This window comes from Agelaius tricolor, unplaced genomic scaffold, assembly GCF_023055355.1.
Source record: "Agelaius tricolor isolate 1412-34295 unplaced genomic scaffold, bAgeTri1.0.p SCAF_12, whole genome shotgun sequence".
Classification (NCBI taxonomy): domain Eukaryota; kingdom Metazoa; phylum Chordata; class Aves; order Passeriformes; family Icteridae; genus Agelaius; species Agelaius tricolor.
Genome location: NW_027269272.1, coordinates 3,931,270 through 3,943,214, shown reverse-complemented (window position 1 = coordinate 3,943,214; position 11,945 = coordinate 3,931,270). Strand labels below are relative to the sequence as shown.

At 40.4% G+C, this 11,945-nt stretch overlaps 1 protein-coding gene across 1 annotated transcript; it reads left to right on the top strand.

Moving 5' to 3' along the window:
* The first annotated feature begins 1,032 nt into the window (after positions 1 to 1,032).
* RBP2 (retinol binding protein 2) lies at positions 1,033 to 9,211 on the top strand. The gene is made up of 4 exons (XM_071437034.1): positions 1,033 to 1,105; positions 3,680 to 3,858; positions 7,325 to 7,426; positions 9,123 to 9,211. Exons 1-4 carry the CDS (start codon positions 1,033 to 1,035, stop codon positions 9,174 to 9,176), a joined length of 408 nt encoding a protein of 135 aa, XP_071293135.1. The 3' UTR covers positions 9,177 to 9,211.
* The last annotated feature ends 2,734 nt before the right edge of the window (positions 9,212 to 11,945 follow it).

The following is an 11,945-nucleotide window of genomic DNA, read 5'->3' as shown; positions in this document are numbered from 1 at the left end:
GTTGAAGATCTAGACCTTAGTACATTTTCTAGCAAATTTTTAAATAATATTCCAATTAAAAAAAAAAAAAAAAAAAAAAGGAGAGGAAGGCAAGGAGTTCAAGAGATTTACCTTTGGTCACTTCAGTTATTGTCTCCATAGAGCCATCTGTACATTATCTTGTCTGATTAAAGCCACAACATGAAACCTTATCTTAAATTAATTTGCTTTTACTACTTACTTTAAATGCCAATAAAATTTGACTGCACATTCTCTGTTCTGACACATTCTGAATGTGCTTATCTGCACAACTGAAATCCATGTTTTTCTCCCCAACTATGTATAAAATAGATTTCCAATAAAAACTGACATGTTTCAGAGGAATTACGAAATAATTTTCAGGGCAGGATTGATACTAATTATGATTGATTTTGATTTATTTTACATTTGCTAAACTTGCTCTTAAACCAAAACAAAAAAATGAAAGTGTAGTTGGTCTAAGTACAGCTATTGGTATATGGCAGATATATTGAAAATCAAAAAAAGCCAAAAATATTTTGAACAGGAGTATTCTCTTTCCTGCCCTGTCTAACATTTGTTTCACATTCAAGACTTCCTGAAGCTTTAAGTGGGAGTTCAGTATGGGTCAGCTCTGTAAGACTCAGCTTCATAGGGAAAAGTGACACGTAGAAAGGAGCTAAAAACCAATTCACCTTGGACACTTTAACTGACTTGTACAATTTGCCACCGTGTTCAATACATTTCAAAGGTATCCCATAATAGCCAGCAGTTTTCTACAAAGGTCACTGTAAAATCATATCCTGTATTACTCCATATTTCTGAAATTGTTCCTTGTCTGCCAGCTGTTCAACTGAACTTTGCCAATGGAAGCAAAGTTTCCAGGGTTATCACTCTGCCCCTTCAACTGCATTATCTACAAAACCATAAACCTGAGTGGAAAAAAAGCTCAGGAAAGGTTTATAAAAGATTCCCTGAGCAGAGCTGGGTCCAGCCTGTGCTCCTGAGCTGAAGCTGCCTTTGGGCTCTGCCACCATGCCTGTCGACTACAATGGCACCTGGGAGATGCAGACCAATGAAAACTTCGAGGGATACATGGTTGCTTTAGGTAAATAAAGCAAAAATATTAATTAAATGTTAATTAGATCAAGAGAAAATCGTTCAATTCTAAGTCAAATCCCTCTAAAAATTAATGAGGTTTTTCTGCAATGTACATTGTGGCAGAAGGGTTACTGCCAATCACGTTGCAAATGAAGTAATTGTTTTCAAAATTGCAATGATCTAAATATATAAGCAATTGAAGACTGGTAGCCAAAGATGTTATTCTTTATTTAGATAAATGAAAAAACAGATACAGGTGGGGGAAAACACCCCAAACCAACAAATTTTCAGATCTAAAAGCTCTTTTTTTACTCCTGGTATATTCTTACTGTAACTTGCCACAAGTTGGTTAAAGAGGAATAAGATATTCTATAGCAGTAAATTAACAATAATGCCATTATTTAATTAGTGCTTTGAACTAATTATGGTACAGAGAAGAAAAATTTGATGCTTTAACTGATTTTCTACTAGTTTTACCAAAGAACCTTAATCCTAATTGATTGATCTGTTCAGACTGAAATAGAAGAAATACATAAATACATAAAAATAAACTCTCCTCATTATTCATCAACAATTGAAAGCAGTTGCAATTTTGCCAAAGCTTTAACTCTCTTAAGAGTGAAAGGCAAGTTTCACTACTCATGGTTTTTCGCTTTTGCATTTGTGGAAAAGAATTCAATAACTTCAGGGACACCTGTAGATAATATGTATAGACACTTGTGAGGCACAAAAATAGAGAGTGCTTGAAAATGAGAATGATTAGAGCAATGTCTTGAATTTCAGGAGAAAGATACACATTAATTGAAGTGATTTTTGTGCATATGTGCATATATAAACTATAAGTTATATCTACACAATCAGATATAATAATTTCAAACTGCCAATGAATAAGCAAAAATAACCCAACACCAAAACCAGTACAAAGATGCAAATGCTGTTGGTGAGTCTCAGAAAGAAATGGCAGGGAAAGGGTGAAAAGATATTCTTCTGCTCTTTTTCTCCCCATTTTCCATTTTGCTGATATTTTAAGTATTAATATGCTCAGATTCAAAGCACACAGGTTTTGAGGGGTATTTTTAATTCATCTGTCCTTTTAATTAATGCATACACATTTCTATACTTTAATTAAAGATTAGTTTTGCCCTCTAAGTCAGAAAGTTTGATTTTATCATAAGCATGTTACAAAGTATTTAAATATACTATAATAGAACTACATATCATTTTTATTGCTTATATTGTTCAAAATGCAGTTATGAAAACCATGCTTTAATAAAACCTCCCTTGTTTTTCTCCAGCAGCTACAAGACCAATATATTAGTCAGAAATAGCATTTCTTTAGAGGTGTAGACATTTTTGCCCTCAGAGAGAACTAAATTTTATGTTGCCTGGCTATAAATCAGCCCCAGAGATACCTTTAATCCACCAGAGCAGATAAAATATACCCAAGAAGTCTTGCAAATAAATACTGAACAAGACCATTATTCCCCATGTTTAAAAGTCACATTTTTTTTCCAGCCTATCCTCTTGCTCAGCTCAATTAGTGCTTCCCAAGCAGGATAATGAATCTAGCAGAAGAAAAGGGCTCCATTAGTGAGTGGCATTGCTGGGCTGGCAGTGATTAACAAACCCCAGATGGGTTTGCCAGCAAACCAAACCCATCTCCCAGAACTGCAGGAGCATGGGAGGTGGTTCCACGTGCCCACAGCAGCACAATCACATCCCCTGGTCAGAAATGGTTCTTGCAGATGGTGATGGGAGCTGCTGGGATGGTGCCAGGGCTGCTCTGCCCATGGAGACAGCAGAGCTCCAGGGCCAAGCAGGGTGTGCAGGGAACAAAATAATGGTGCCAAGGAGATCAGCACTGCAGGAAATGTTGACAGAATATGAAGCAGAAACTGTCAAATGCTCTACACAAATGCTCTTTTTTGACTTTTGACTTTGAATTTGTCTCCTTTTGAACTGCAATTTATTTGGCTGTCTGCTATTGAACAATAATGGATTTCATGTTTTTATTTGATGGCTTCTTTTTTCATTTCATTTTCTTTTACACTAATTAATTAACCTCTTGTATACTCCCAGACTACAGGTTCATCATAAAAGTGACATGCCCAGGTCCTCTTGATGACATACTTATTCTCCCTTGATTACATACCCAGTCTAACCTGCTAAATCTCTGATAAGGAATATAATTCTGAGATCCTTCTTTAGTGAGGCAAAAAAGGCACTGTCAGGCTTAATAGCCCCTCTTGTTTCACATTCTCAAAAAAATTTAGGTGATTAAACACACCAGCATCTATTCACTCCTGGTTCTATGTTGTATGCTCCCAGCATTCCCACAGATATCCCATTAAGAAATAAATTTATTATCAGTGGAAGAACCTCAAGTTGAAAGTGTACTTGTAAGCAGAAGATGATTTTTATTTGAAATAATGTTTTCCTCTGAAAAATGTTGCAGTAAAAGCACCATTTGAGGAACTATGTTTGACTTACTTTATTTTTTAATGTGTAAATATAAATGCTGTGGGGCTTTATTTTCATTACCAAATACTGGAATTTTCACTCTCCTTTCTGTTTTTGACAGGTATTGATTTTGCAACTCGTAAGATCGCGAAACACTTGAAACAAACAAAGGAAATTGTTCAAAATGGAGACAATTTTAAAACCAAAACCCTCAGCACTTTCAGAAACTATGATGTGGACTACACTGTGGGGGTGGAGTTTGAGGAGCACACCAAAGGACTGGATAACCGAGTGGTGAAGGTAAAAACCTGGGGCCTGCTCACACCACAGTCAGCTCCAGGAGCCTGCAGTTCCCAAAATCAGCCCCAATATTTTACAGACATCAGAGGATTTTTATAAAGCAGGAGTAATTTGCATCCTGAGACAGTTTTCTTTCCTGCTACAAGCGTTTATTAGAAATGCAAATCAGGATGGCTACTGAGATATGTGAGGACAATCATTAATTAGGTTTTTCTAGTGGGGGATTTTTCCAGCTTTTCTGATACACTTTAGATATCTAGAAAGCAGTAAAACTGTATTTTTACCTATGCATCCTCCTTAAGGAAACTGGGGGTTGATCCCTGGGAATTTAGGACTCCATCAATAGCACTTTTCATTTTGGGATGGCTGGGTTTGCACTGATCACTCTCAGCTGGGCAGTTTAACAGCTGGGCATTGTTAAAAATAAACCTGCACTCAGCTTTTACTTTTAGGGGAGCTTTGGGAAGGGGCAAGGCAAAGATGTGAGGCAAAGCTTGGAGGGTGGCAGGGCAGGAGGGCAGCACTGGCTGCTTTACTGCCCTGGGGATAACTGGAGGCACCTGAGCTCCTGGCCCTTTGTTCAGACACCTTTCAGGGGATTTTGTGGCCAGCACCTGTAGTAAGGGCCGTATTGTAGCCCCTGCCCCACCTCCTGTGGCAGAATCAGCTCAGGGGATTCAAGCAAGGCTCTCTCAGAGAACTCAGGGAGGAAAACAATACACACAAGCACCCATTCACCTCCTGAATTCAGCTTCGTGTTTCTGCATCAATACTGCCTCTGTTTTGCTTTCTTCTCACCCTAAAAGCTTAAGCAACACTTTCAGATGTAGAAAGGCCAGGAGATGTGAAATTTCCATTGGCTGTCCCTGTGGGAGCCTTGCTAATCCAGCATCCCCTTCCTCCCTTGGTCATCACTCACTGAATCTCTGTCCTCAGCCCTGCTGATTTCCACACCTCCATCTCCACACCTCTGTTCTGCCACTCAGCTCCCAGCTGCCAAACTTTGAGAAGCTGAGATCAAAGCTGTCTGTCAACAAGACCTGTTTGTTTTGGCAATTGCCACAGGAGAGTGGCAGCATAAAGGACATGTTTGTATTTGAACTCACATCATCCCTCACTGGAGGGGCACAAATTTAGCAGAAGACATGGCTTGCTCACCACAGATCACTTTTAATTATCAAAATAACTTTGTGCAGTGTAATTCCTATGATGTCTTCCAAATTATTTCTCATTCACAGCTGTGCAAGCCATCAAAGAGTAAGACCCATTTTTTTTCACTATCCTGAACATCCCTATATCTAAATTTTCTTTCTGTCTCCTTCTCCAGTGGGCACTGAATGGAACTAATTCCTGTGACAAAGTCTATGCTTAAAAACAGTGCTCCCACATCTCTTCAGATCAGTTGAAGGCATTGTTAAGGATCTAAGGACTCATTAGTTTCATCACTCCTTAAATCCATCAATTAGTGCTCCTCTAGTGCTCATCACCACTACAAAAACCAAGGGAAGGGAAGGGAAGGGAAGGGAAGGGAAGGGAAGGGAAGGGAAGGGAAGGGAAGGGAAGGGAAGGGAAGGGAAGGGAAGGGAAGGGAAGGGAAGGGAAGGGAAGGGAAGGGAAGGGAAGGGAAGGGAAGGGAAGGGAAGGGAAGGGAAGGGAAGGGAAGGGAAGGGAAGGGAAGGGAAGGGAAGGGAAGGGGGTGGTGGAAGGAAGTGGCTGAAGGAAGGAAGTGGCTGAAGGAAGGAAAGGGCGGAAGGAAGGAAGGAAGGAAGGAAGGAAGGAAGGAAGGAAGGAAGGAAGGAAGGAAGGAAGGAAGGAAGGAAGGAAGGAAGGAAGGAAGGAAGGAAGGAAGGAAGGAAGGAAGGAAGGAATTGTGCATTTATAGCCCTACCTGATTTAATTTAAATTACAATACTAATTTCTAAACAAATCATGTTATTTGTTTCTAGAGGGCAGAAGGAAAAAGGATGCATGTCATGCCATTACTTTCTGAATTGCTCTAAAAGTATTTTCTGGTCATTTCATTAACAAAACAATGCCTCAAACACATTAAAGTTAGATGAAGGTAATAAAATTGGTAGGCAACATTTAAATGTAAAGAGGGCATGGATAATTTAAAGAGCATGTAGCTTGAAAATTCCGTAAATAAGAAAGAAATTAACTGAAATGGAATGAGTTTTGTCTCATTATTAATGGAAAGCTCCCTCATAAGAGAAATAAATCATCCAGTGCTGGACTAGAAAATGAATTAAGCTCCCAATATGCTTGGAGCTTTATAATAACTGAGCTTTCATGGACTGTAACTGGTGTCTAATATGGAGTTGTCTGATACATGGTTAAATACACCCCTAAAGGACAGTGGTTCAAATGCAGAGCAATTCCAACAAAGTTGCTTTGAATGGACCCTGACACATCTGTAGACAGATAATTCAGCCTGTACAGAGAACTTTTCCTTGCTGAGGGTTCTCTTGCTCCTGGACAAGAATCAGCACACCCAGGACCTTGTCTGCTGCTGCTAGCCTGAACCATGGCAGAGCAGGAGATGGTTGAGCACGGAAGGGAGCTCCTGATGGCACCAGGTCCAGCCTGGAGATAGCTGAGTATGGAAGGGATCTCCTGATGGCACCAGGTCCAACCTGGAGATGGTTGAATATGGAAGGGATCTCCTGATGGCACCAGGTCCAACCTGGAGATAGCTGAGCATGGAAGGGATCTCCTGATGGCACCAGGTCCAACCTGGAGATAGCTGAGCATGGAAGGGATCTCCTGATGGCACCAGGTCCAGCCTGGAGATAGTTGAGTATGGAAGGGATCTCCTGATGGCACCAGGTCCAACCTGTCTGCTCAGGCAGGGTCAGCTACAGCCCATTGTCTGGCTTATGATCACATCTCTTTAAATTTCTTACTAATTGTTTTAATACTGTGGGAACTGACATGTGAAGACCAGGTGTGCCATCAGACATTTAAGAAAGTACATTAAAATAAACAAACAAATTTAGTGGATGAGATGATAGTAACATACTGTTCCTCTTGTTACTTTATGCAGAGCTAGAAAATGTGTTAGCACTGCACTTTGCAGTACAAGCCTTCAAGTCTTCACTCGTGAAACCCAATAACTTTTTTACATTAATGGCTTTAAACAGCAAGAAAAAAATGCATTTTGTATATATTGCACCAGTAGCTGTAAACACACTCAACAATTCACCAGTTAGTGTGAACACTTGTTACTCATGTGTGTGAAGAAACACATGGAAATGACAAGAAAGCTCTGCAAAAGCTTCCCTCTGTCACACTGCTGTCATCCTGAATGCATTTGGGTTTTGTTTAAATGCTTTGGGGTTTTTTTAATGAGGAAATTGGAGAATGATAGGAAGCAACTGTAATTGCGTATTCACACTGTTTGAACTTATTTTTATATGTTCATAAACTTCTGGTTAATGTAACTGAGTTAATGATCTGATTCATGCAGTCCCTGGTGACCTGGGATGGTGACAAACTGGTCTGTGTTCAGAAAGGTGAAAAGAACAACAGGGGCTGGAAGCACTGGATTGAAGGAGACATATTGCATCTGGTAAGGGCTGCTCCACACACCCACAGCACATCACTCAGGCTGCAGCATAGGCTCAGGTTTTCCATTTCAAAGGATTTCTAGTTAGAAAGGTCTTTAGACAGTTCTGATCTCTGAACTCTAAGGAAATTTCTCCTCTGTTTCAACTCAGGAATGCTCAATTTCTGTCCACCTGCTCCCAATTAAGTCAGTGGTTTTTTTGCTCCAGTCCACTTCCCTCCAGCCCTCAACCCTTCCTGTTACATTGCACCTCTAACATAATCTTATTCTTATATAATCACTGGTAAAGGAGAAAAAAACCCAATCAGATGGCAAGATAAATGGTTGGGTTTTTTTTTCTGAGCCAAGCAATATGAAATTTTAGCACACTGCACTGTAATATAGATCAGAAACCCCTGAATATTCAAGAGGATCCCACAAACAACCTATACTGCAATTATTTTTTCTTAGTTCAATAATAAATTCAAACACCTAAAGTAGCAAGCTGTAGCCCAAAGACAGATGTGGTGAGTCCAAGAGAAGGCAGAAAAGCCTGTGCAGGAACTCAGCAATCAGTGATGTGCAGAAGGATTTCAAAATGACAGTATTGTAGAATCATAGAATCATTAAAGTTGGAAAAGACCTCCAAGATCACAGAAGTCCCAACTTTGACTGAACACCACCATGTCCATTAACCCCTATCACAAAATGCCACATCTACTTATTTTTTGGAACATTTTTCATAATGATAATGATTACAGAGTTTCAGGGAAAGCAATCAGGAAATGGGCATGACAATACTGGGTGGCACAGCAGGTGGATGGAGAGAGATTCTTGAGAGGAGCCCATTGTTCTGTCCTAAGCTTTGCTGCAAGCAATCTGCCCCTTCACAGGTTTGCTTTACACATGCTTGGTGTGGGCAGTCACAGTGGCTCCCATCTCTGTGCCTGAAAGGGCAAAGACAGGAATTCAAAACCACAAAGTGCCACCCAGCTAAAATCTCCTGTCCAGTGCACCTCTGCAGCTCTGTCTGAGCACACATCCAAAAGCTGAACTGGAAAGTTCTGCATGCTGGCGCCAAGGTTTAGGCTGAGGCTGGTGGAAACAAAACCAAGCAGATCCTTACAGCAGGATCCTGTCCTGCAGGTTTGGCCCTGCATTGCTGGCCACCTTTCCAGTCCCTTGCAAGCCCTGTTTGGCTCAGGAGTGGTGCCTGATGGCACCAGCCAAACTGGCTGCAATGTGCCAACATTTAAGGGGTCCCTGCAGCCCTGGGCAGCAATGGTGAACTGTTCTGGCCCCTGAGAAACAGCTGGGCACACCTCTGAAGCAAATCAGCTTTTGAAAGCATTCCTGGTTTTTTATTTATTTCCTTGTTTCAGTGCATCTCGTGAATTTTGAGGTAACATGAATTATAAACTATTACGGTATATTGTTGTAATAACAGAACATGAAAAAGCCTTGAATTAAAGCAAAATTTTAATGCATTGTTCATGTTTATTCTTCTTAGAGTTCAATTCATGTATCAAAAACTAATTACTGCAACATGAGGTGCATACCTGCTGTTTGGTTACATATAATGCACTTTTCTTACTGTTCTCTGTTTCATAAGCATAAGTTTTTAATGCAGTGACTCAGTTGTAGCAATTTCTGGTGGGATCTGATATCCATGCAAAATAAAACTTCTACCATTATATACTAACTAATTGTTTTACTGTAGGAACTGACATGTGAAGACCAGGTGTGCCATCAGACATTTAAGAAGAAGAACTAAAATGGAGCAGAAAACCTCCCAGATTTTCATCACAATGTTATGCTGTTATGTTTTGTCTAAAGAGAAGAATGAAGCCAGATTTTCATTCCTTTGACACTTCTATGTGAAGATATTATGTGCCTGTTTATGGAAACAAACACATTTTATAGAAATAACATCAAAGAGTTACATACCTCATAAATTCCTTTACCTTTCAGTCCAAGTTAAATAAAAGTAATTGTCTTTCAAATTATGTTTCCCTGCATCTTTAGAATGACTTCCAGAGGAATGTCCATTAGCAACAAGGCTGAAAATTAACAGTCACAATTATTTCAGTCACAGCCTGTGTCTCCATAGTGCTGTATTATCATAATGTCTCTGGGTGACTGATTAACACTGGATATTCACTGGACTGTTTCTATTTAATTTAGTCCTGGATCACTAAGTCCACACTTTCAGGCAACAGAATGCCTCACTGATCACAGTACATGTCCTTTCACATCAGGACTGTTCCCTTGGATTTGGCCCAGCCAAAAGCTGCTGCTGATTATCACCTGATCAATATCTCACGGCCTTTGTGAAGTGCTGCAGCTCCTCAGTACCATCCTAACATGGATCAATGACAATGCTGTAACTTCCAGTTAGAACTGGCAGCCTAATAACCATCCCCGTGGGGAAATCTGCTGTTTGAAGCAAACCCTGCATTGAAGAGTTGTTCCATGGTGTGAAAAGTAAGGCACACTTAGGACTGTGAGAGGAAAACTGCAGAGTATACACAGTCTGCATGTACCCCGTGCAGAAAGAGTGCCCAGCATGCTGCAATCTTCACCTTGTACCCCCTTTCAGACACTGTAAAAAGAAAAATCTTTTCCATGCAATTCTTCCCAGTTTTATTCAGGGTTTTTCAAAAGAATTCATGTTCTTTGCTAAAGGCAAGTTTAAGTTAACCATGGATGATGAACACTACCTCAGTAGATAGAAACTTTTATTATTCAACAGAATGTGTGCACACCTTCCCCAGAAGAGCTTGTATGCCCAAAAGCTCATCTGCTTTTTCCAATGACATGACTTATTCTAATAAAATACACTGTCTTTCCTACAACCTTGCCTTTCAGATATAAAAACTTCCACATCAGCTTTAGCACTGTTAAGTTCCCTCTTGTCCATAGGCTCTCATCCTCTGTTTAGTATGGGAGGAGTGAAAATCCACTGAACAGATCAGTGGCTCAGTGGAAGTACAGAAAAGATGTGAAAAAGCTTTGGCAGAAATGGAGGAGCATATGCTTTCTCCTCATCTCCACCTGCTCCTCAGCCCACTCACTGTCAATAGCTCAGGGTAGGAAAGGAGGGAGTCTCCCAGCTGAACTAGGTCACATCTGCAAAAATCTGATTAATGCACCACCAAAACTTCTATGGCCACGGCCACTATCCTGGTTCCAGTTGGGATTGAGATAAATTTCATTTTAGTAGCTAGTACAGAGCTGTGTTTTGGATTTAGTATGAGAATAATGTTGATATCACACTGATGGTTTAGTTGTTGTTAACCAGTGCTTCCTCTAAGCCAAGGACTCCAGGTTCCCTGTTCTGCCTGTGAGGAGGAGCACAGCAGGCTGGGAGGGAGCAGAACCAGGACAGCTGACCCAAAGTGGCCAGAGTGATATTCCACACCACAGAACATCATGCTGAGCACATAAATCTGCAAGAAGGAAGGGGAAAACTGTTGTGTTTGGGATGGCATTCCCCAATAATTCCTTGGTCTTCCCAAGGAGCTGTTACACAAGATGGACCCCACAGTCCTGGACATGGCTGAACACCTACCTGGGACGTGGAGAATGAACTCCTTGTTCTGCTTTCCTGGTGCAAGCAGCTTTTTCTTCACCCACTAAACTGTCATTAGCTCAGCCCTGGCGTTTTCTCAGGGATTGGCTCTGTGGTGCTGAGTTGCCAGCTGGAATTAAATCACGACAGGCATAGAAGTGCATATGTCAGGATATTTTTATGAATTGGACTTTGCTTCTCCTGATAAAAGTTGACTTGGTATCAAACTTCCTGTGTCCGTTGCCTGGGCAATGCTTTCATGTTAGATTGCACAGAGGAAACTGCACTTGGAGTTAGTAAACTCCTTATTTTGTCTTATTCAGCCCTGACCTGGACTTTTCAGTAGAAATGCTTTCAATTCATAGTTCTCAGTCTCTGCTAGTTACAAGGATAAAAAAGTACCACAGCTCATTAAGCTTTCAAGTTATTATCAGAATGTAGTCACTAGGAAACAAAATGTGCATGTTATAATCAGTGACATTTCTCCTGGTTGGTTCTTGCCAGGAGTAACCCTGTTTGTAAATTCACACCAAATCATAAATCCAAAGAAAACCTTTCATATATCACAAGGAACTATCATCAATGATGAGTCTGAAGAGGGAAAGCAAACATTCTTCAACTGGTTTCTTACTATGCTCACTAGTTCTGTCTAATGGTTATGGTTCAGAAGTAAAGGAAGCAGGCAATTGAGCACAAGTAGACTTTGATTGGGAGGAAACTGGATCTGACCCTATTTTTTTTTGCCTAGCTCCAAAATGAAAATTTCTGACTTTTTAACAGGAAGTGAGGAAATATGCAAGCTTTTTTACTCTCCAAAACAACATTTTCTTTTTGCACAGACTGATACACAAGAACTTGCAGCCTCCTTCACAACTGCACGCACAGTGCTGGAGACAGAGTTATTCTGTTGCATTCTAATTCCTTCCAAAGTTATCCTTGTTTGCATCATATTTGTGATGTTAGGCTGGTCTC